The sequence below is a fragment of the Idiotropiscis lumnitzeri genome, chromosome 1, assembly GCF_059441095.1.
Source record: "Idiotropiscis lumnitzeri isolate Australia: NSW breed Sydney's pygmy pipehorse chromosome 1, RoL_Ilum_1.0, whole genome shotgun sequence".
In the NCBI taxonomy this organism is placed as follows: Eukaryota; Metazoa; Chordata; class Actinopteri; order Syngnathiformes; family Syngnathidae; genus Idiotropiscis; species Idiotropiscis lumnitzeri.
This window is the reverse complement of record NC_142391.1, coordinates 20,970,102-20,993,518: the sequence shown is the minus strand read 5'-3', so window position 1 is coordinate 20,993,518 and position 23,417 is coordinate 20,970,102. Positions and strand designations below refer to the sequence as shown.

General features: G+C 40.7%; 2 protein-coding genes and 1 long non-coding RNA gene across 4 annotated transcripts in view; 2 read left to right on the top strand and 1 right to left on the bottom strand.

Moving 5' to 3' along the window:
- The first annotated feature begins 295 nt into the window (after positions 1–295).
- On the top strand, positions 296–19,491 carry jak2b (Janus kinase 2b). The gene is made up of 24 exons (XM_088287893.1): positions 296–937; positions 2,812–3,072; positions 5,144–5,267; positions 5,343–5,460; positions 7,041–7,186; positions 8,061–8,352; positions 8,529–8,648; positions 8,735–8,892; positions 8,988–9,099; positions 9,432–9,618; positions 11,339–11,463; positions 11,566–11,700; positions 12,406–12,493; positions 12,697–12,824; positions 13,625–13,763; positions 13,888–14,039; positions 14,364–14,514; positions 14,611–14,747; positions 15,420–15,609; positions 16,605–16,729; positions 16,807–16,979; positions 17,046–17,163; positions 18,106–18,219; positions 19,198–19,491. Exons 2-24 carry the CDS (start codon positions 2,826–2,828, stop codon positions 19,297–19,299), a joined length of 3,381 nt encoding a protein of 1,126 aa, XP_088144019.1. The 5' UTR covers positions 296–937; positions 2,812–2,825; the 3' UTR covers positions 19,300–19,491.
- The window catches only part of LOC148343651 (uncharacterized), a 5,494-nt gene continuing 1,562 nt past the window's right edge, over positions 19,486–23,417 (top strand). Inside the window, exons 1-2 of one of the 2 annotated variants that reach the window (XR_015842012.1) lie at positions 19,486–19,568; positions 20,585–20,644. This is a non-coding gene — a long non-coding RNA (uncharacterized LOC148343651). Of the gene's footprint in view, positions 19,569–20,024; positions 20,249–20,584; positions 20,645–23,417 lie in introns of those variants that run through there. The other variant, XR_015842013.1, reaches the window with a different exon arrangement.
- gldc (glycine dehydrogenase (decarboxylating)) overlaps positions 21,166–23,417 on the bottom strand; it is a 16,612-nt gene continuing 14,360 nt past the window's right edge. Inside the window, exons 23-25 of the mRNA XM_088287899.1 lie at positions 22,981–23,153; positions 22,810–22,890; positions 21,166–21,962 (exon numbers count right to left, since the gene is read on the bottom strand). Of these exons, the coding sequence (XP_088144025.1) occupies positions 21,822–21,962; positions 22,810–22,890; positions 22,981–23,153 (395 nt within the window). The 3' untranslated portion in view covers positions 21,166–21,821. The remainder of the gene's footprint in view (positions 21,963–22,809; positions 22,891–22,980; positions 23,154–23,417) is intronic.

Below are 23,417 nucleotides of genomic sequence, written 5' to 3'. Positions count from 1 at the left end.
TTTGCACATATGTGTATGTATTGGTGTTAAAGAACAAAAAACACGATTAATATAAAGATAGAGCCCCCCCTCTCTCTTTATATTAATCGTGTTTTCTTTCTCCCCCCGAGAAAGAGAGAGTGGGAGAGGGAGAGAGAGAGAGAGAGAGAGAGCATGTATGTTGCGTGCATGCATTTCTTTTGTCCATTTTTAAAATACCATTTTTGCCATACATCAGGTGAAGAAGTGCGTTCATGGCGCTATGTGATTCCACACCAACCCCCTCCCGCACCCCTAGTCGCGGGTTTGGTCTCACTGTTCGAGTAACACGCTTAACAAAGTACACGCACGGAAAGCAGATGAAGGCGATCGAATAAGCGGTCCAAGGAGATATCGGGATTTCCGCTGCCAGTGAACGCAACATTTTGGAGGGAGAGGCCGCTTGTTGACTTGAGCCCTGTGCAGCTTTCAAGCTAGCTCATCCACTGTTAGCACTGCAGCGCAACAAGTGGAGAAGTTGTCCAGAAATAGCTCAATGGACCACCGCGACTCCAATCGCACCGTCGTAGCCGCGATATAGTGGGCGAACTGGGGGCGTCGTTGCTGCCTTTTAGGCAACTAGAGCGTGTGTTAGCTTTAAAGTCATGTTGACGAGATAAGAGCAACGGGATAAAGTTGCTTGTTATAGGGGGAGTGGACGACGACGAGGAGGGGGAAGCGACATGGGGAACTGGCCGTGTTGGGCTTCTCAAAAGCGGCTAGTTTAGAAGCAACACCGGGGGGAATGGAGTAAGCGGGGACTGTTTTGGGGCGTGTTCGCTGGATGACTTCTTCATTTTAAATCACATTTCCAAAGAAAAGTGTGAGCTGTCAAAGTCGTCCGGACTGCTGGTGGCCTACGGGGGAGCTAGCAGTGAGCTAGCTGGCTAGCCGCACCGCTGGCTGCTCATCTCGCGAAGTAAGTGTTTGACATCCTGTCACAAATAACCGACAGTTCGACTAGTTAAACACCATTTCACCCATGGATGATGCTAAACTTGTCACCGGAGATAAATAAGGTTATTTGCCTGTGACGTCACGTATCATCCAACCACCACGGCGGTGGGAGGAGACGCGTGTGCGTGTTTGCATACTGCAAAGGTTACCTGCTTAAACTTAAGCTCAATTTGTCCTCTTTCTGGCATTTCGCTCTTCATACATCAAACACTCTGTCTTGTTGATAGGTTTTGAAAATAATGCTATGAAGCTAGGCAACATGGTGCGCTAGTGTTAAAGCACGCCTGCCTCACAGTACAGTTTTCAGGTCTTGGGTTCGACCAACGACATCCCAAATCATGCGGGTATCTCTCTCTCTCTCTCTCTCTCTCTCTCTCTCTCTCTCTCTCTCTCTCTCTCTCTCTCTCTCTCTCTCTCTCTCTCTCTCTCTCTCTCTCTCTCTCTCTCTCTCTCTCTCTCTCTCTCTCTCTCTCTCTCTCTCTCTCTCTCTCTCTCTCTCTCTGTCTCTCTGTCTCTCTGTCTCTGTCTGTCTCTGTCTCTGTCTCTGTCTCTGTCTCTGTCTCTGTCTCTCTCTCTGTCTGTCTCTCTGTCTGTCTCTCTCTCTGTCTCTGTCTGTCTCTCTCTCTGTCTCTGTCTGTCTCTCTCTCTGTCTCTGTCTGTCTCTCTCTCTGTCTCTCTCTCTGTCTCTCTCTCTGTCTCTCTCTCTGTCTCTCTCTCTTAGTGCTGTCAAGTGATTCCATTTTTTAACTAATTAATAAAAAAAATATTCCATGATTAATCACATTTTTCAAGTACTATTTTTTTGTGAAGCTTGTAACAGATATTTGCTTGAATAACATCCAGGAATTAATGCAAAATAATCAAATATGAAGTATATTCAATTCAAAGACTGTTCTTGTAGCGTTTTTTGATTCTTGTATATGATCTAAATTGCGACTGCCCACAAGCACCAACACTCCAGCACTGTTAGTTTGTAAGGCCCAGTGGGAACTTGAGCAACATGATTTGTTCTGAGATGATGTGCTAACGGTGTACAGCTAATATAGTACAATATTTGCTAAGTATGCAAATTATTTATGAAGTAAATCTAACGAAGTTAAGATATTTAACTGAGTTTAAAAAAAATGAATTAATGTCCAGAGTTAACACTTTAATTTTGACAGCTCTAATGGACATCAGTGTGGAAAATGCATGGATGCATATTATGAAGCTATTTTTAGCACACTCCTATTTTGAAAACAAGCAAAGTATGTTGATTTGTCCTGGGGGCTAAAATGACACATGCTTGTAGCGTTTATCTTTTTGATTTTGCTGAAGTGGACAAAATTGATTTTTTGTGAGTAAAAGATTGCATAGGGTGAGACGCTCGGTCATCCGAGACGACTCGGAGTAGAGCGACTGCTGCTCCACGTTGAGAGGAGCCAGATGAGGTGGCTCAGACATCTTGTCAAGATGCCTCCCGGACGCCTCCCTGGTGAGGTGTTCCGGGCATGTCCCACTGGGAGGAGGCCCTGAGGACCACCCAGGACACGCTGGAGACATGTCTCCCGGCTGGCTTGGGAACGCCTCGGGATCCCTTCGAAAGAGCTGGAAGACGTGGCTGGGGAGAAGGATGTCTGGGCTTCCCTGCTTGAAGCTGCTGCCTCCGCAACCCGAAATCTGCCCCGCAATTTAATTCCTACAAATTCAGTTATGCTTACACAAGGGGAAAACAACCCAGTTAATAAAAAAATGATCATCAATTCTAAGAATATTTAGACGCAAGAGTCTAGCTGTGATTACAAATGTATAATTTTTAATTTTTTTTTTTTTTTTTTTACGTTTAACTGACTTAAGGTGGCACATTGCTGATGGCTTCTCAGCAAGCCATGGATGCTACACCGGACACGTGCCCTGTTGTGCACCAACGCAACGGGAGCGCCCATCGGGAGTGTCCGGACAGGAACTCGGCCGCCGGCACCACAGCCGCCGCTTCCACCGTTCTGAGGCTTCACTTCTATCACAGCATCCAGGACGAGTCCAACTGTAAATTCCTGGCCTACCCGGCCGGCGATTACGTGGCTGAGGAGCTGTGCATCAATGCCGCCAAAGCATGCAGTAAGTATTGGGTGAACTTTTTGTACATTACGTAATGAAATCAGTTATAATGATCTGTACTAAGGCTGAATAATTAATCAAGTTCAAATCGACATTGCGACTTAGTCGAACACAATTTGAAAACCGCAAAGGCTGCAATTTGGATAAAAGCAAAGACAACTTCTGCTTCATTTCTGTCAGTTGGTATCCCGAATGACCCCAAGAACGTTCTGTCAAATTGTGCATGCACGAAGGGAACTTTCAGCGCTTTACGCACCGCCTCTGGCGGTCAGTAGGAATGAAACAGAACCACAGATTTGTGCGCATTGTTGTTATGCGATAACCTGATTTAAGATTTACTGACTCACGCTGACAAATTTTGTGAAGTTGATGTAGTGGACACTTAAAAGCCTGCAAATCAAGTGTTTACTAAATGAGAAATTCTAATTGAAGTAGATATACTTATCTCAAGCTTAATCCTTTCTCTGATTTTTAGGGATGTAACAATATCGGCAATGCCGTGATATACTAATTGCCACGATATCTCCTCTTCGTCATGTCACGATATTAATAGCAGCAAATCAGTTTACCATTTGTGCAGTTCCAGCACCCTCTGGTGGTCGGTTTTATTAGTGCAGTTTAATTTGAATTATTGCGGGCATGATCAAAACTATGTTCTAACCGATCAAAGGCCCCATAAATCTGTCGTACCAGCAAATATTTTTCAACATCTCCATCAAAATTACTTTTCACCCACTCCAATATCTTGATAGTTATCGTATCGCGAGGTTCACATCGTGGTACTGTTGAATCATGAAATTTGGGTTTGGTGACATCCCTAATAATTTTTGCTTATATTTTAGCGTAAGCCTAACCTTTAAAAGCAAAACATTTACGTATGATAAATCTGATCATTGCGATACAGATGAATTCTTGTGTTTGTTAAAAAAAATAGATGACAAGAGGAGTTTGAAAAAGGTAACCGTATATTAAATCGCAATATTATGGGGGGAAGAATCTAAATTGCATTTTTTTTTTTAAATATTCAGCCTTGATCTTTACTTGCACTCTAGTGCAGCGTTTGAGTAATTTTTCCACCTTGGGATTTGCTGAAATGGAAGCGAAAAAGATGGCGTTGGGTGTTTAGTGAAGCTCAGCCTCACCAGCATGTTGCTGGAATCGAGTGTTGTGCGTTTGATGACGGAACAAACACCATTGACATTTAAGAGCAAATTGATTGGCCTCGAGCTCACTTGATGTTGGCACTAAAAACAGATTTTATTGCGCACATCCCTCGGATACAATACAAAAGTGCTTGTAAAAGTTCCCACTGAGAAGTTCAGTCCTCAAATGAACTATTTGGAATGGAATGGTACGTGTGTTTGTGGCTCTCTGAACTCACTCTGACCTCTAACCCCACAAAAAACAAAATGTATTATTGTGTCATATAAAACTAAACTATTAGTGCTTCATTTGGCAAGCTCTTTTATAGTTTGAGATTATTGAGTTGCTTTTTGACCTGTCAAAATTCAGGAAATGAAATACAATCTTTTTGTTGCAATCGACTGAAAATCACCCAATCTGCCCCGATTTCAGATCAAAGTTACCGGAAATGGGGAAATGCTTAATGTTAATATATTTTTGTCTAACTTGTTGAAAACACATTTTTTGGTTGTTCTTTTAAGTTGTATTTCAAATTGAGTTTTGTTCATTGAAGTTTTGCAAACAGTGATTTAATCGTGATTTTTAAATGACGTCAACTCAAAAATATTCGATTAATATTACGTTTGTGGAATCTGATTTCTCATTTTACCTCTTGCTGTCGACTGAAAATGACATAGCAGTTTCTCAGGTAACGACCAATCACGGCTCAGCTTGTGAACGTCACAGGACAAAACTCAGAAAGGTGAGCCTTGATTGGTTGTTACCTGGGTGACTGTGATGTCATTTTCAGTCGGCAACAAGTGTCAAAATGGCCGCCTCTCAAGTTTGATGTCAACGTAGTTCATATCAAGAACGAAGGTCACCGTTTCGGATGGAGCAGCCGCGCGTCCTTCATGACGTGCGTTTGCTTTGGCTTGTGCGTCCGCAGGTATTTCGCCTCTCTACTTCAGCCTCTTCGGCCTCTTCAGGGAGCGAGACCGCTTGTGGTTCCCTCCCAACCACAATTTCCATCTCGACGAATCCGCTTCCGAAGATGTGTTTTTTAGAATAAGGTAGGGTATGACAATTCTGCCCGTCGATGTTCCAAATGCGTCGAGTAACGTAGTTGTGTTGTGCGTCGGTGGCAGGTACTACTACCCTGGCTGGTACAGCGGTGGGGCGTCCCGGGCATATCGATACGGCGTCGCAAAGGGATCGGAAAGTCCTGTTCTGGATGATTATGTGATGTCATACCTATTTTATCAGGTGAGCCTGCTACTACTTCAGCGTTTGTGTTTGCATTTTGCCCTTCAGAGTTGGAGGAGGTGAAGTTTTAAAGCTTCCACACAGCTGTGATTCATTTGAAAAGTAATCTGATCATTTCAAAAGCTCTAGGCCAACTCGTGTGCCATGTGAGATCCTCTGGTGTGTCGCAGGAAATTATCCAATTTTACAATTACTACCATTTTTTTTTTCTGATCTATTTGTACTGAAAAGTTAATTACAACTGAAGTAAGTGTGCTTGAGCAGTGATATTTATTGATTGGCTCATTCTAGTGTGCATGTCTTGGCCACCAAGGGGCAATAAATTTCATGTGCGGAGGGTAAAAAATATGCGCCTGTGTGAGTATTGTTGTATATTTTGTCTTTGTGTGTTGCCAGCACTGTTTGTGTTCCTTTGGGCATTCTTGAGGCAGTTATAACGCCGCATCATTGATGCGAATTTCTTTAGCCCGTCTGTTATTTTGCGTTGTGTACTAGCGTTAAGCTAGTGGACTTTTGATACCCTTGTGCAATTCTTTGTTGGTGTTTGTTTATTTTATTTTTTTTTTGTGAAAATGGACAGTCAACTTTAACTGGGAGTTGCGGTAAACAAGTTTTCCCCTTTGAAGAAGTTTTCAGGAGATGCCAAACTGTTGCTTGTTTTGAAATTTCTGGCACTCAGCAACTTGAATTTTTGCTCACAATTGAAGACATTTGGCGGAGTGACAAATCATACCAAGAAAAATGCACAAGTCAGGTCACTTATAGGTCAAGGGACCATTGTATTTCTATAAAGAATGTTGAAAGCAGCACTCAAAATTTAGCCTTTATGTCAAAATAAAAAATTGAGCTGACTGCTGATGTCAGCCGGAGCCGAACTCTGATCAAATGAGTGAGAATTCTGAGCAGTTGTCAAGCCTATAAAAAAAAAAAGAAAAAGAGAAAGAACTTTACTGGAGAAGGTTTTGCAGTGGCACAGGCGGAACCGGAACCAAATTTGATTGAAAATCATTGGAGAGCTCAAACGCAGGAGATGCTCCTGCAAACCCACTGACCCTGAAGCACAGACGCTTGGAAGGAAATCCATCCAACTGTTTGCTTTCGGGCTTCGCAGCATGTGCTCGTGACAAATAATCCTGTGACGCAACTTATCACAAGTGGTTCCGCTACCAAAGAACTTTGGTCAATGACTCGCAACCCTTTATTGGCTCTCATATTTCCATCTTAGTTTGATGAATCTTAATAGAATTAGCGATCCTTGTTTTTTCACAAATTAACAGCTTTCCAAAAATTCACTCAGTTGCGCCTCTTGTGAATGTTGGAAAACATTTGCCCGCCTCGCACACCAGTTCCACCAGTTGACATGAAATTGGGCGGGCATCAAGAGCAAAACTTGACACACAAAATATTCGAAATGACAGTCAATAGCCTCTGTTTTGTTAATGAGAAAAGTTCCTGAAGTCACCTGCCACATGGGTGGCGGCGGCCGTTTGGCAGCAAAGATGACTGACTTGTTTCTGTTGTCGCAGTCTTGGTCCGGGAATACGATAAGATTGTCAAATCCCCCCTTCCCGATCCTCTAGTGGAGAAACGATTTCATCAGCGGTTTGGTCAAGCTCTCCAACTCACACGAGACTCAGGAGGAGTGCCTCGGAATGGCCGTGCTGGACATGACGCGGACCGCCAACGAGAAACAACTGTCTCTGCTGGACGTCTACCGCACTACAAGGTAGCGACCTCGCCTGTGTTCCATCGTCACGTGTTGAAATCAGCAGGATGAAGTGAAAATGACTTGATTGATGCTCCTTTAATTTTATCATCGGAATAATTGGATTATTTAATCAAATAAAATGCATTTAAAAGTTCATTTTACTCATAATTTTGTTTTATGTGAAAGCTCAAATCAATAATGAAAAAAATACATGCTCATTTGTTATTGTATTATTTGTATTTTTAATTTATTGGATCATTCTAAGAAATTTACTACTTCAATAAAACAAGTATAAAATGTACTAATTTTTTCTTTTCTGTTTAATAGTTTAAAATTTTTCGATTAAAACAATTCATGCGTGTTTAATGATTTTTATTTCATTGTCATAACTGATTGACCAGTTTGATTCAGAAAGTCTATTTATTTTTCTCATGCTTATATTTTGTGATTTTTTTTTTAATTTAACAATGGAGGAATCCATTTTCCTTTTTGACCTTATTAACTGATAGTTTTTTAACTTAAAATTAATTTGAATGTGAGGAGAAGCGGCTTAGATGTTTAATTGAAAGAAATGACATGCATTTATGTTAATAATTTTCAATGTATTCTTTACAGTAAAGCAATGTACCAGTTATTTGATAAAATCTAAAATAAATGTTAAAAATGTATCGCTTATTTTGACAATATTTTTTTTTTAATTGCATCATTAATTTAAACAACTAGATGAGATGAAGGAATAAAAATTCTGGGGGAAAGAATATGAAATTATTTCCAGCAAATATTGCGGGACGCATGATCACGTAACTGCTCGGTAGTCCGGATTAAAGAACGGCGCCATACTGTCTCCACCTGTGGTCTCGTTGTTAACTTCCATCCTTGACTCTGCACTCAGCTACAAGTCGTTCCTGCCCAAGGACATGCGCGCGCGGCTCGAGGACTGCAGCTTCTTGACGCGCAAGCGCATCCGATTCCGCTTCAAGCGCTTCATCCAGCAGTTCAGCCAGTTCCGCACCACCGCGCGTGACCTCAAGCTCAAGTACCTCATCAGCATGGAGTCGTTGGAGAAGGCCTTCTACACGGAGACCTTCCAGGTCCACGAGGCGTCCAGCGGCCAGCTCGTCCTGCTGGTGGCCGCCGACACCGGCGTCCAGTGGTGCCGGGAGAAGCTGAAAGATTCGGACCAGGTTGGTGCACATCTCTGCTCTATGTACATTAACATGACTGAACATCTAAATAAATTTAGCTGCCACCAATCTGTGATTTTTTTTTTTCCCCTCGATATTTGTCCATCACTTTTCCGGCAGGTATTTACTTTTCCGATTGATTTCAATTTTTTTTTTTTTTTTTTTTCCCCACCCAGGAGCTGCAGACACTGTGTGACTTCCCGGAAGTTGTTGACATTAGCGTCAAACAGGCCAACAAGGAGGCCGCCACTGAGAGCCGCCTGGTCACCATCAACAAGCAAGATGGCAAGAACCTGGTAATTTTAAACTCGGCGATGAAAGGCAGAAAGTGGATTTGGAACTGTTGTTTCATTTAGTCTTTGCATTGTTCAATGTTTTCTAGGAATTGGAGTTCCCTTGTCTGTCTGAAGCACTCTCCTTCGTGTCACTGATTGATGGTCACTATCGGCTCACCGCAGACGCACATCATTACCTTTGCAAAGAAGTGGCGCCCCCTAGGCTGTTGGAGGCCATCGCATGCCACTGCCATGGCCCGGTCTCGTAAGTAATCAGATTTGAAGCTCCCGATTATGCTTGAAGCTACAAAGCGATTTTAGCTTCTGATATCTGATGCTGGACTGTGTCTCTCCTGGTAGGATGGAGTTTGCCATCAACCGACTGCAGAGATCCGCAACCAAGCGCGGCTTGTACATTTTAAGGTGCAGCCCGAAGGACTTCAACAAGTACTTTCTGACGTTCCCCGTTGAGGTATGCAAAGAACAAAAGGAAAGTGTCTAAATATCTGAATTGGCAAACGAGTTTGATTTCCTGAACGCATTAAGCACGCATTCCAGACCCAAAATAGGAGCCGTTGGCCTGGCAAAGGCTGACGTTATCACTTGTTGCACAGAGAACTTAGAAATGGCATATCAGTATTGGGCAAGTTACTTCTAAAACAGATGTGATAGCACAATGTAGACAATTATTCATTGTCAACTTTAAATCAGTAGCCTGGGCAGGACAGTGCAAAGGTAGAGAGCTCATCTGTCTCACAGGTCTGTGGTTCTGGGTTTGAAGCTTTTGCTGGTGCCTTCCCCCAGGTGTATGATTCGGTTGAGTACAAACACTGCCAGATAACCAGGTCGGCTGACGGCGATTTCAACCTCAGCGGAACAAAAAGGAACTTCAGGAGCCTGAAGGATCTACTGGGCTGCTACCAAAAGGAAGCAGTGCGCTCTGATAGCTTCATTTTCCAATTCAGCAAGTGCTGCGCTCCTAGATCTAAAGGTAAGTACTCTTCATACCTGCTTACCACAATAGGTACTCCTCCCAATTAAATTCAAGGGCTATATAGACAAATACATTTAGATACCTAAAAACAGAAAACGAACCTTAAAAGTGATGCCCTTCTAGTTGTGCCGTGTTATGATGCTCTAAAATACAGTTAAAAAAAACACTAGACTGGTATCATAAGGTGACATGGAGATGTTCAACTGTGGAAGTTTACTCCATGCCTCCTGATGACACTGCCAGGGGGCCTAACATTGATCCCTGCGTCACACCAAGTCATTTAATTGCTATGGAAGGAGGTTGTATCGAAAATTCAAATAACTGTTGTCAGTGAGGTACACGCAGTCCTCAAGATACCAACACAATGGGTCCCAAGAGTTTGTTGTAAGCCGACTTTCAATCAACAGTACTCTACTTCTAAGGCAATTTTGTCTTTGAAGGACCCCTGGAAATGGTCAACATTACCATAGAATAGTTGCTTTAAAAAAATAACAATACTCCTGTGTCTTATCATGTATGTGATGTGGTCTTAAGCCTTTTTTGGAGGGAGATTCGAGTCATATAGACACGCTTACTATTTTTCTTTGACATTTTCTTTGAGGTCTGAATTTTTTAATGATCGCACAGGGATCTATGGCCAATTTTGGGGGTGTTGTTTATTGCCTTTGCATCACACATCTAAATACAGGCTGTAGCTAAAAGTGAAGCTCATTGATTTGCCTTCTGAATGAAATGAGCTATCTAAATAAAGTTGCATTGCCTCACCTAAAGTAATCTCTTAACTATCAAAACAGCATTATCTTGGGAAGGCCAAAGTTTTCATGCATACTGGCTCCTAATTGACTGCAGGGCTGTGCCTAATGAAGCATTCAGTGTACGTGATATGTTTTTGGAGTTGAGTCAAAACCTTGAATGTTGTGTGCTCCTGTGTCACAATACCGTGCTTGTCAAAGAGGATGCTTTAAAAATAATAGTGTTCCAGCGGCGCTCATGCCACTTTTCCACGGCATTGGCTACGGCTTCACACTAATTCTCAAAGGCTTGTTTCTTAGACAGAGATTTAGTCTATCGTGCCTCTCATTGTAGCTGCTTTTTCTATCAACGCAGCAACATCAATGCGACACACTAAAAACAAGAGATTATGGAGGAAAAGAACATACTGTCTTCAATACAGAGAGCACATTTTCTACATGGGAAGAATGGTGTGTGTGGCGAATGCAGCTCCTCAACTATTTTCTGTTTCCCCCCAGGGAGAAGAATATATTTTGCGCACACCCCCGAACTATCCGTGCAACTATAAATACAGTTGTATCATTTGTCTATTAAATTTTACAGAAAAGTACACCTCTGCTCTGCCTTAATAACATTTAAGAAACCAAAAAAGAAATCTAGAGCAACTTGGAACAAAGAATAACTTGAACATGTTTAATTAGTTGGTCACAGCGAGTGTGAGGAGGTCTGGTTTTTTTTGTTTAGTTTTTTTAAGCCAATTTGGTAACATTGAAGCAATCTGGTTAACTTAACAAAATCTAAGGTAGAATTGTAGAAAATAACACTGGAATTTATTCGTGTATGTTGCGATAACTTGACTCTTACTATAGCAGATGAAATTCTTCTGGAAAATATCAACCCTGAATTTGGTATAAATATGGGACTTGATAAGCCGTAATTTCAAACCAACATTTGTATTTTGTTATTTATTATTTTTTTTAATTAGAAAAGTCCTGTCTACTGGTTTGCCGGAGAAACAAGGCGTCCGACGTGCCTCCTTCACCATCGCTGCATCGACCCAATGTCAGCCAGATGGTCTTTCACACCATCAAGAAGGAAGATCTGGAGTTTGTAAGTTTATTTTTATTTATCTATTTTTTTATAAAGTCCAATATTTTTACTGTAGTTTTTTTTGGGATGTGACACCTGAATTTTTTTTATCACATTCCTCAGATGGACAGCTTTGGGAGAGGGACGTTTACCAAGATATTCAAAGGCGTGCGCAAGGAAGTCGGAGACTACGGACTTGTGCACCAAACCGAAGTGGTCATGAAAGTCCTGGACCAGGCACACAGGAACTACTCCGAGGTAGGGCTTAGGAATATGGCCTTCCAAAAAAAATCTGATATAAGACTTTAAAGTTTATTCCTCCCATTCAATAAAAATGAATAAATAAAAATTAATTCATACAATTCGTAAGTTTTTTTTAAAATCTGTGTGACTTTAAAAATTCTCCAAAAATATCTGATTTGATCTCCCCCACCTAATTAATAAAAAGAATATGCAAATGACAATGACAGGATTCAAAACTTATGCAGTAAAATTAGGACTGTCAAAGTTAAAGCATTATCTAATAAAACCCACAAAGAGTGCCTGCACACATTTCTCCCACTTTAAGCATCCAACAGTGACACCTAGGGGTGCCACTTGGTACTTTTCAAATCCAGCCCTTTAAATAGAATAAAATTTGTTTTTGTTTTTCTCCTGGTTAGTGACTGAATTGAACATTTGAACAGGCTTTTTTAAAATACCAAACTATGCAATGTATAAAAGAAGGGTATTTTCTGTAATATTCTTAATTTACGCATAATGCATTTAGTGGCTTTCTGCACTCCAATGGAGCCAGTGAATGAAGCGTTTTATGATTTTTGAAAGTGGAGATCCTTCATTTAGTCTGATGTTGTGGTTAAAGGAAGTGCGGATTAGTTCCACTTGTGTTCCTTTTGTTCTCGTCACGGACATCTTAAGTGTTTTGCTTTTCTTTTTCCCCCCCATGCTTTGCTCTCCCGGCAGTCTTTCTTTGAAGCGGCCAGCATGATGAGCCAGCTCTCCCACAAGCACTTGGTTCTCAACTACGGCGTGTGCGTTTGTGGCGAGGAGAGTAAGTCAACAGCACACACAAGCTTACTTTGTAAACGGGAACAAACCTTTTCTCATCCAGAAAAGCGCAGTGTTTCATAATTAAGACCAAAGGTTGTTGGTTTTTTTTTGTTTTTTTTCTTCCCCAAGAAGTGTTAAAGTGGCATTTGTTCCTTGCATTGTATTTGTGAGTTTAACTGAGAGGCTGATATTGTCTCCTGTCAGATATCATGGTGCAGGAGTATGTGAAGTTTGGCTCCCTGGACACCTACTTGAAGAAGAAGAAGAATTCTCTGAACATTCTGTGGAAGCTGGAGGTGGCCAAGCAGCTGGCCTGGGCCATGAACTTCCTGGTATGTAGTCATAACCAAGGTCAAATCCAAAATGGCAGGGGAAAAAATGCGGTCAATAAATTCTCTCAAATAAACAAAATATTGTTCATCACAAGCCGTCATTTACAAACTCACGTATTTGCAACTTGATTGTGAGTGTTGTATGCTGGCAACTCAGCATTTTGGCCAACAGTGAATAATTTCTCATGAAAGCTGTTTAATGCCTCTCGCAGGTAAAATCGACAGAAACACCAAACAACAAAGACAATCACATCATGTACTTTAATCTTAGCTTAATGCTAACAAACAATGAGTAACATGCTTAGGGTTAGTTGCCATTTTAAAAGCAACACTTATTTGAACACAGATAATATCGGCATATATTCTTGCACTTTGGTCAATTAAATACATGACCAAATACATGGCCAAGATCAAATGAAGAAAGGGGAAAAAATGAAACGTTAAAAAATGAAACCCCCCCAAAAAATCACGACTGAAAACCCATGACCAGTAATCCTAACCAAGACATGACCCAACAATTATTACCAAAAGAAACGACCGAAAACTATGACCAAAAAAAGTTACCAAAATGCATCACCAAAAACCTTGGCTTAGAAACCAAAACTCAGACCCCAAATTCATCACCCAATCATATTCTAAAAATCATGTGCGAAAACATGATCAAAGCAGCTCTAGTTTGAGTTATTGAAATTGCACTGGCGTACCTAATAACGTGTCCAGTTTTGTCGATGCTGTTCAATCAAAGCTTCCTTATCCTTCGACTCGAAATGGCTCACCATTTTTTGCTGCCCAACGTGCAGGAAGAGAAGCGTCTGGTCCATGGAAACGTGTGCGCCAAAAATGTGCTTCTGATCCGAGAGGAGGATCGCCAGGCCGGGAACCCGCCCTTCATCAAGCTGAGCGATCCCGGTATCAGCATCACTGTTCTGCCTAAAGACAGTGAGTCTGCAACTATTTTTACGTCCGCTTCTAAGTACCGTCAATGTACCATTGTAATAACCAAGACAACATTATTTTACAACAACCAATAGTTGCGTTTCTGAGTGCTTTTGTTTGCGGCCAGTTTTGATTGAGAGGATCCCATTGGTTCCCCCCGAGTGCATCGACGACCCCGCCAACCTGAGCCTGGCGGCGGACAAGTGGAGCTATGGTGTCACCCTTTGGGAACTCTGTAGCGGCGGAGAAAGGCCGCTAGCCGCGCTGGATGACGCCAAGGTGACAGTTGAAGGATTTGCATGGCCATAGAAATCATGGCCAACATACATGACCCACAAATGTGCCCATCAATCATGACCCACGTATATGTCCAAATCCGTCACCAAGGTACGAGACCAAAGACACGTGACCAAGTACGTACTGCATTGTAATCCCAATATGTCCCGTTAAACCGTGACCCGAGTATTTGACCGTAGTACAGTACGTAACCAAAGATGCCACCACTCATCACCAAAGTACTTGACCAAAAAAACGTGACCAAGGTGCCTGTGACCAAAGAATCCAGACTAAAATTGCATCTTTTCCTTTTCACCAACACTTCAGAAATGCTTGTTCTACGAGGACCAGCACCAGCTTCCCGCACCCAAGTGGACCGAGCTGGCCAATCTCATTAGCAACTGCACCGACTACGAGCCCACGTTCCGGCCGACGTTTCGCGCCATCATCCGTGACCTGAACAGCCTCTTTACGCCAGGTTGGTTAATGCACTCAAGCTGTTCTTGTTTCTGTCAGGTATGAATGTAGGTCACATTTTGCCAAAACATCCTCCTTTGGCTCTTGTGCCCAACAGATTACGAGCTGATCGTGGACAGCGACATCCTTCCCAACCGGACGGCGGCTTCCGGCTGGACGACAGGAGGCTTCGAGAGTCAGGAGCCGGCGCAGTTTGAAGAGAGACACCTTATATTTTTACAGCACCTAGGAAAGGTAGCAAAAGTCATGACAAAAATAAAATGGATCAAAATACATACACCTAAAATCATGACCATTTTTACATTGTGACCAAAATCATGATTAAAAAAAAAATATATATATATATATACAAAAACACGACCAAAAATCTTGACTAAAATCATGACCAAACGCCATGGCCATTTTTATGTTATGTTATGAGCAAAAAAAACATGACGTTAATCTCCTGACAAAAAAAATTAAAATTACCATAACATGACCAAACTTCATGACTAAAACAAATAACAGAGGCGTGACAGTGACATCAGATTTGCCACCAAAAATACAACCAAAATTATGACAATAGGAAAAAAAACCTAATCAGAAGTCTGACCAAAAACACAACCAACCTCATGAATCACAAATCTGACCAAACTGTGACCAATAACTTAACAGGAGACAGGCAAAAAAAATCTCAGCAAAAATGTGACCAAAAATCTGACGAAAAAGCATGTACGTTTTTTTTTTTTTTACTTTCTGACAAGGATTTTGCCTATAATTACATGCCTATCATAACCCAGTACAAAAAAAACATGACTCGTGACCACGACCCAAAAAATGTGAGTGTAAGTACCATCAAAAAAAAAAAAAAAAGATCTGTCTGCTTTTCTTTATCTTGACCGTCCATGGTTTGTTGATCTATTTCAGGGAAACTTCGGTAGCGTGGAGATGTGCCGCTACGACCCGCTGCAGGACAACACGGGCGCGGTGGTGGCCGTAAAGAAGCTGCAACACAGCACAGCGGCGCACATCCGCGACTTCGAGCGCGAGATCGACATCCTTAAGTCTCTGCAGCACGACAACATCGTCAAGTACAAAGGCGTCTGCTACAGTGCGGGTACGCTTTCGACGCAGCAATCTGAACAGCACAGGACAGCCAAAAGTCCAGGACCAAAAATCCAAAACCATAAAACAGACAAAATTTTATTTAAAATTTCAGATAATTGCAACCAAAAATCAAACAAGAAAACGCATCCGTGAACCATGACCACAATTGAACAAAAATCTAGACCAACACCACGTTCAAAATCCATTACCAAAAATCTGAGAAATCTTAGAACCCAAATACACAACCTTAACCAATAACAAAAACTAATGACTAAAATTTAAGACCAAATATCTGACTGAAAACCACAACTATAGACCACCTTGACCAAGTATCACGCATAGCCAAACACCACAACCAAAAACTAGACTCACTAATACAAGCAAAAGAAATCACAACAGAAAAAACATGACCCGAAATCACTCCAAATATTAAAGAGCAAAAAATATGGCCGTAAATGACAATAAAAAAACAAGACTAAAACTTAGAACTGAAACTAAATTAAACTAAAATATATGTACAAAAATTGTCAAAATGACAATAAAGGGATTTCTATTTCTAAAAAAACCAAAAATAAAAGAATTTGCAAACAAAACTCACAATAGAAATGTAACAGACCTAGTGTAAAGTAAGTTCCGAAAATAGCAAATTATATATTTTGTGTCACAAGTAAAGTAATTAAACATCATAAAAATAATAAAGCTTGGGGAAACAAATAATTTGGTATATTTGACAAAATAATAATTTTCTGAAGTGTGACATCATTCCAAGGCAACTACAGCAGCGCTCTCACCATTGAAAGTGTATTAAGCCAGTCAGAAATTGATTCACAGAGCAAAATCTCAAACATATCTGAGGGGATCCAAGTATTTGAAGAGCTGGAGGAAGACGAGCTTGTTAGATTCATGTTGGTTGGACCTTACATGTACGAGCCAGATGCTCTGGAGACCCCCACTATCGCAAGCAAAAAAAAAATCCAAATCTCACTGAGTTTTCCTCCTGGCCAGGCCGACGCAATTTGCGCCTCGTTATGGAATACCTTCCCTTCGGAAGTCTGCGAGACTACCTCATTAAGAACAAGGAGAGGATTGACCACAAGAAGCTCATGCACTACACTTCCCAGATCTGCAAGGTCCGTACACTTTGCTCTCACTTTTCCACCAAATTAGCTTTGGTTGTGAGCTTCTTTCTTGTGCCGCGTGCGTGCAGGGAATGGAGTACCTGTCCAGCAAGCGCTACATTCACCGCGACCTGGCGACGCGAAACATCCTGGTGGAAAGCGAGCAGCGTGTGAAGATTGGCGACTTTGGGCTGACCAAAGTTCTCCCTCAGGACAAGGAGTACTATATGGTCAAAGATCCAGGAGAGAGCCCCATCTTTTGGTAGCGCCGTCCCCGAATGTCCTCATTGATACATCGCAAACACGTCCTGACGCGTCTCCTCCTCAGGTACGCCCCCGAGTCGCTGACGGAGAGCAGGTTCTCCGTGGCATCGGACGTGTGGAGCTTCGGTGTGGTGCTCTATGAGCTCTTCACCCACAGCGACAAGAATTGCAGCCCACCGGCCGTAAGCCACCACACGCTGTAACAGCGAATAGAAAAATAAGTCAAAACCTAGAAAGGAATTCAAAACATTGTCATACTCTAGACCAGGGGTGCTCATTACGTCGATCGCGATCTGCCAGTCGATCGCAAAGGTAGTATGGGTAGATCGCATGACATTAAAAAATAGACGTCAGCCTATCATTATCCGTCATGTGATTGAAACAGGGCACCCAGTCAGATGACACCTGATGCGCAAACAACGGTGCTAAGTGTAGCACAACTAACAAGCTAGCGAGTTGGTTACCTCCAAATTTAAGCCCTCGTTTTATTCTCTTGAACTCAAGGGGGGTATAAACATGAGTGGGGGTGCTGGACCAAGTAAAAAGACAAAAACGTATCACTTTAATACGAAATGGGAGGAGGAGTTGTTTTTCACGATGACATTTTCAAAGTGCGTTTGCCTCATCTGCAAGTCTACCATCGCAAGGGAAATGTGGAGCGGGATTTACGGACCGTTCATGGAAAATATGATGCCGACTTTCCGCCGAAAAGCGAGCGGAGGAAGAGAAAGGTGAAGGAATTAAAAAGCCAGTTGTCAGGACAGCAGTCATTTTTCACACAACTTACTTCAAAAGCGAAAGCCGCCACCGAGATTGGCTCATGCGGTTCTGCAAGGTACATCAACATACGCCGTTGTACAAAAAATACTCAATATATTTTTAAATAAAATTGCATTTTTATAGTAGGTAGATCATTTTGTCCTTGGTCATTTTATAAGTAGCTCGCATGCTGAAAACGTGTACGCACCCCTGCTCTAGACATTTATTTAACGTCAACATTTACAACATGTTTAACAGGGTACGAACATCCAAATCACTAATAAGACCATTGTCAAATCGGCAATTAGCATAGCAGTCTGTTGTCCTCCATTTTGAATCTTGTTTTGGTTTTGTGCCTTGTCAAGATTTTTATGTCCATGATGGGCAACGACAAGCAGGGCCAGCTGATCGTCTACCACCTGATGGAGCTGCTCAGGTCGGGCAGCAGGCTACCGCAGCCTGTCCACTGTCCTGCCGAGGTAAGTTCGAAGAATTTGCGTTGACATCAATTCCCTTGTTTTGGAGTGTATAATTAAAATAGGAATGACTAAAAATTTGAAATATTTCAACTATCCCTCGAAGTGTGAATCATATTGTTTTTTAATTTTTACAAGAAGCTTGTTTGGGAATTTTAGGGCTCTGTTATGGTTCAGGACTTTTTGGAAATGGTTGCATGTCTAAAGACTCTATTAAGCACATAGGGCATCGATTAATTAAAATACCATTATTATTATTTATATAATGACTATATTGAGATAAATATAGCTTTGAAATTGCATTAAAAAATAAAAGAATAATATAAATCCCATCATGCGAAATACAAATATATTCAATGTGATTACATACAATTCTATTAAAGAGAGAGAGAGAGATGTAATTAAAATGTGGAATGTAATTAAATAAGAAATTTAAGAACTGTTAGTTTTCACATTACATTAGATATTCATTAATTTAAAATGACATGAAATTAAATATAAATTTGATTAAAAAGAATTATATTAAGTAAAAAAGTTATTTAAAGACAAGTCATTGAATAATTTATATATATATATATATATACATATTTTTTTTTATTTAATACATTTAAATAGAAAACAGGTTTCATTAAAAATGCCTGGTAATTAAAAATTCAATCAAATAAAGAAACATGCCATTAAGTAAAAACAAATGTCGTGAATGGGTTATTTCACTCCTATTGGGCAAATGAATGAGGCAGTTTTGATTTGAAGCTGAAGAGAGACGAGAGCCTGACAAGAAAAAAGAAATTGTCATATTTGAGAAAGTTTGCAAACTGAGCCTTGTGGAAACAAATGAATTCTAAGGGTTCAAATATCAAAATGGATAGAATGAATGTTTGTTAAACGCTTTGCAGTAAAAGCAGCAAAAATGAATAAAAATTTTACAGGTGTGAGCATTAATGAGTGAATTGACGTCATGTCATTGTCAATCGTTTGCAGATTTATGAGATCATGGAGGAGTGCTGGGACAACGATTCGGGCCTGCGTCCGTCTTTTAACGAGCTCACCCTGCGCATCGACCTGCTCCGGGACGCCGACTGACCGCCAAGCCCAAAGTGCCGAAGCCCTGTTTTTCAATATGACATAGTGTAAAACAAAAAAACGTCCTTCTACATCTGGCTGAATGTTTTGCTTTTTGTTGAAAGTTTTTCAAATGTATTATTGATTATCTGTAAGTTTCTTGGGGGGAGGGGGACTCACATTGCAACATGGAGATGCTTACTTCTATGTGCGTGCGTGTTAGCCACCCAAACCGCTAGCAGGGCTAGCCGTCATGATGTTTCTCTCCCTGGAAAAAGACTATTTTCTATGTAAGTGTATATACACCAATAGTATATATTTGTGTACATATTGTCAAGATTGTTTTGTTTAGCTTGTGTGTTTTTTTTTCAAAATTCTAATTTACTGGAGCTGGAGATTAAAGCCCCCGTGTTGCTTCAAATTGAAGTCTTTGGGTTTAATAGGTGTCGACTATACTTGGTCCCACGAGTGTGAGAATTAAATCAGTCAATATGTTTTAGATTTAGGATTCTTCACGTTAAAAGGTGACCTTCAGACAAGAAGCAGCGCCACTCCATGGACATGATTCAAAGACGCAAACTCGCATTGTTGTGCGTGTTAGTGAGGCATGAGTTAATTACAATTAATGTATATTAATAAATAAATCCAAGCCTTCTTTTATTGTGTGATCATCCATGTTCGCGCTCTCATGCGGCTCGGACTTCGTCAATCGCTTTTTACTTTATTAACTGTGAAGACTTGGAGATGGCAAGCTAGCGTGGAACACTCACACACTGAACAAGAAACAAGCCCAGAAAAGAAAAGGTGGTGCTGAAAAGCTGAGGAACAAGAAAAAAAAAATCCGTCGAAGTTGTACCCACACAAGAAAATGACAGATTTAGTTAGTGGTCTTTCGGGTTTAGCCAGACAATAAATTGTTGCCGCAGCTAACACGAGATGTCAACACGATAAAACAATAACTCATATAATGGTAAGTTATGGTAACTTAACTCATGTTTACTTTTTTTGGAGACGCTTTAGGTGAAAATGCTCATTTGGCAGACGTTAGCTTGGCTTGCTAATGGTGCAAAGTGCTTAGCTTCGTGTTAGCTAGCCTATGTTTCTCAAAGTACAGAATGAGCACAATGACCAGGTGTTTCCTCTAGTTGTCAAGCTTCGCATTCATAATGTTATTGTCTGGTTGAAAATCAACCTGCTATTGGCTGAGTTGCCTATACTAGATGAATATGAATGGATGGTTTGTGAGACTGAACATGCCGCATCCTACATGGAATCATCATTGAATAACATTCCAATTTGTATATAGGCCTGCATGAAATGACGATCAACCACTTCAACCTGGCCTCCTCTTAAACGCAACACAACTGTGAGTACACAGTAATGGGGTTTCCATGTACTTTGACTCAATTTTAGAACCAATAAAAGGGTGAACATTTGAATTAGCGTGTGGAAAAGGCTTCTCCCTCAGTCAGTGCAAGTGGACCAGCAAACCCGAAGCAACTAAGCAGACTGGTGTTTTGCCAGGACTTCTCACAACCTCTTCTCTCGGTTTCTCAGTACAGCATTCATATTAGTCGGTCATCACAGAGGATAAAAAATACAAGCCTGTGAGTGATAGATCATCTGCCTACATGTATTGCTGCACCGTTTGTGTGCTGATATCAGTCTCTTAAAGGGTAACATCACTGCGACATTCATGCCGATTGTTAGCCCGTGTACCTTTGTATCCTACCGTTAAGATAGCGAAGGTTTAATGTTTGCTTTAAATAAACATGTAATTCTTTGTTTCATGTTAAGTTTGAATGTAAAGAAACTATAAAACTAAATTAAAATTAACACAAAATGTTTTTAAAAAAACATGAAAAAAATGAGTCAACAGAAACATCGTAAACATGGGTCTCGTTTAATTATTTGGTTTTCTTAGCAAAAAAAAACAAACCTGGATTGGTTAGAAAGTAAACCAAGTTGTTCAGTTAAATTAGGATAAAATATCGCAAAGGAAAGGAGACTACTTTGTCATTCTGAGGTTATGAAACCAAAAAAAAAAAAAAAAAAAAAGACAACTACAGAAAACATAACGGGGGGGGGAAAATCAACATTGAAACGTTAAAATACAACATCAAGACTACAAGAACATGTTATACAGAGGTGGGGGGGACAAAAAGGGAATCTCAAGGCAGCAACAATAGAGGCACGAGGAATATTTTTTTTCTTAAGTTTGAAAAAATATTGGAAAGTTTTGTTACGGTGCAATTAACTTTTTTTTTCTTTTTTCTTTTTTTTAAAAAAAGCAAAAGTTGCACCTTTGGTCCATTGAAAGTGTTGGAAACAACGCAGATGTGTTACTTATATGAATTAAAAAAAAACAATGTAGGCTCAGTCTCAACCAAATTTCTAGAAAAAAGACTGTTGCAATAAATGTGAATCATTATAATTTGTGGACTTCTTCCTAAACAGTTCCTCTGAGATCTTTTCAAGAATTGCACAGCGGGGTGCATCAATCACTTAGGCGTAGACATCGGGACTGAGCCGAAAGGAAAGCCCTACGAGGAGGCCCTCTTCTCCTCATAGGGGGACTCGTAAACCTCCATGGGGGGGCAGGTGCAGACCAGGTGCTGGTCGCCGTAAATGTCGTCAATCCGCGAGATGCTCGGCCAGAATTTGGTCTCGGGCCGAATAAAAGGCTGTGCGGGGGGGAAAAGAAAATTTTGTTTTTTAAATCATTTGTTTAGACAAAAGACACTTAAATATTTGTCAGAATGACATTCCGATAAATTATTCATCGGCATATTAATGAACAAAAAATGTAATTGATAAAATAACTTTCTGTTGTCCCGCAATGCTTCTAACAATATAGATAGGAATTATAGGCAGAACATTGAGAGCATTTGATAATATTTACAGCAGAGAGAAAAATCACTACAAGTTTTCTGTTTTCTTTGCTGATTATTTTGCCTTTCCTTGTCTTGTAAAATCTAAATGTATTTGGAAAAAAAAGAGGTAATATCGGCCGATTACATACGCTGGCCCAAAAAAAGAACGGCTGAAACAGCCGTCGGGGTTAAGACATCTGAACAATGTACTCTGCGTTACAACTGTAACAAAAATTAAAAATGTGTGTACTTTATAATTAGTTTTTTTCCCAATTGTAATAACTTTTTATATCATTAAATTTATCTATGAAAAACTTTTTTTATTTTAAATTATCGTTTTTAAATAAATTAGCTTTTACAAGTTACGCATCATTATGAATTGTTGACAAATTGGCACCATGACTCTACACATAAATCATCTAAATGTTAACAAGTGTCTTCTATTTTTAATACAAAACGGACAAAAAGCTTTGGATTTAAGGATATTTTTTTACATGTTCCAATTTTTTTCATTGTTAAATTGAAAAAAAAAATCATCCACACTCATAAAACACGGCAGTTCTCATACCTGCCCACATAAAAATGATTACAATTCATTCTGAAAGCACGATGCATCGGCCATAAAAAAAAAACTTTGAGCTCCGTCTTTCCCACTTACCAAGGGGAAGGCTGCAAACTCTCTGGAGTAAGGTCTGTCCCAGGTGGAGGCCGAGACGCAAGCCAGCGAGTGAGGCGACATCTGAAAGACAAACGTACAAAGCTCAGGGACCAGACAGTTTGCCATAGTGGGTGGAATTTATTTCTTTTCAACTCCGGCGACAACAATAACCTTGAGCGGGTTGACACGAGAGTCCATCCTGCCCTCCTCGATGTCGGCGATCTCCTGCCGGATGCCCAGCAGTGCGTCGCAGAAGCGGTCCATCTCCGCTTTGTCCTCCGACTCGGTTGGCTCGATCATCAGCGTACCCGCCACGGGCCACGACATGGTGGGCGCGTGAAACCCTTCAAAAATGGATAGATGATAGAATTGTAGACAACTAGTGGCAAAAGCGCCAAATGAATCGCACCATTTTTTTTTTAATTCATTGATGCAATTGCTAATTAAACAGTCGGTACAACAACGTTTAGCTATTCAGTGACAATACTCAGTCATCTATTCTAACGCCTCTGCTACGAGCTGAGCCATTAATAATGCCAAAAGAAGTACATATTAAAATGAATCTACAGCCATCGCTTTCTGTAGGCGTAAAAAAACGGGATTACAGA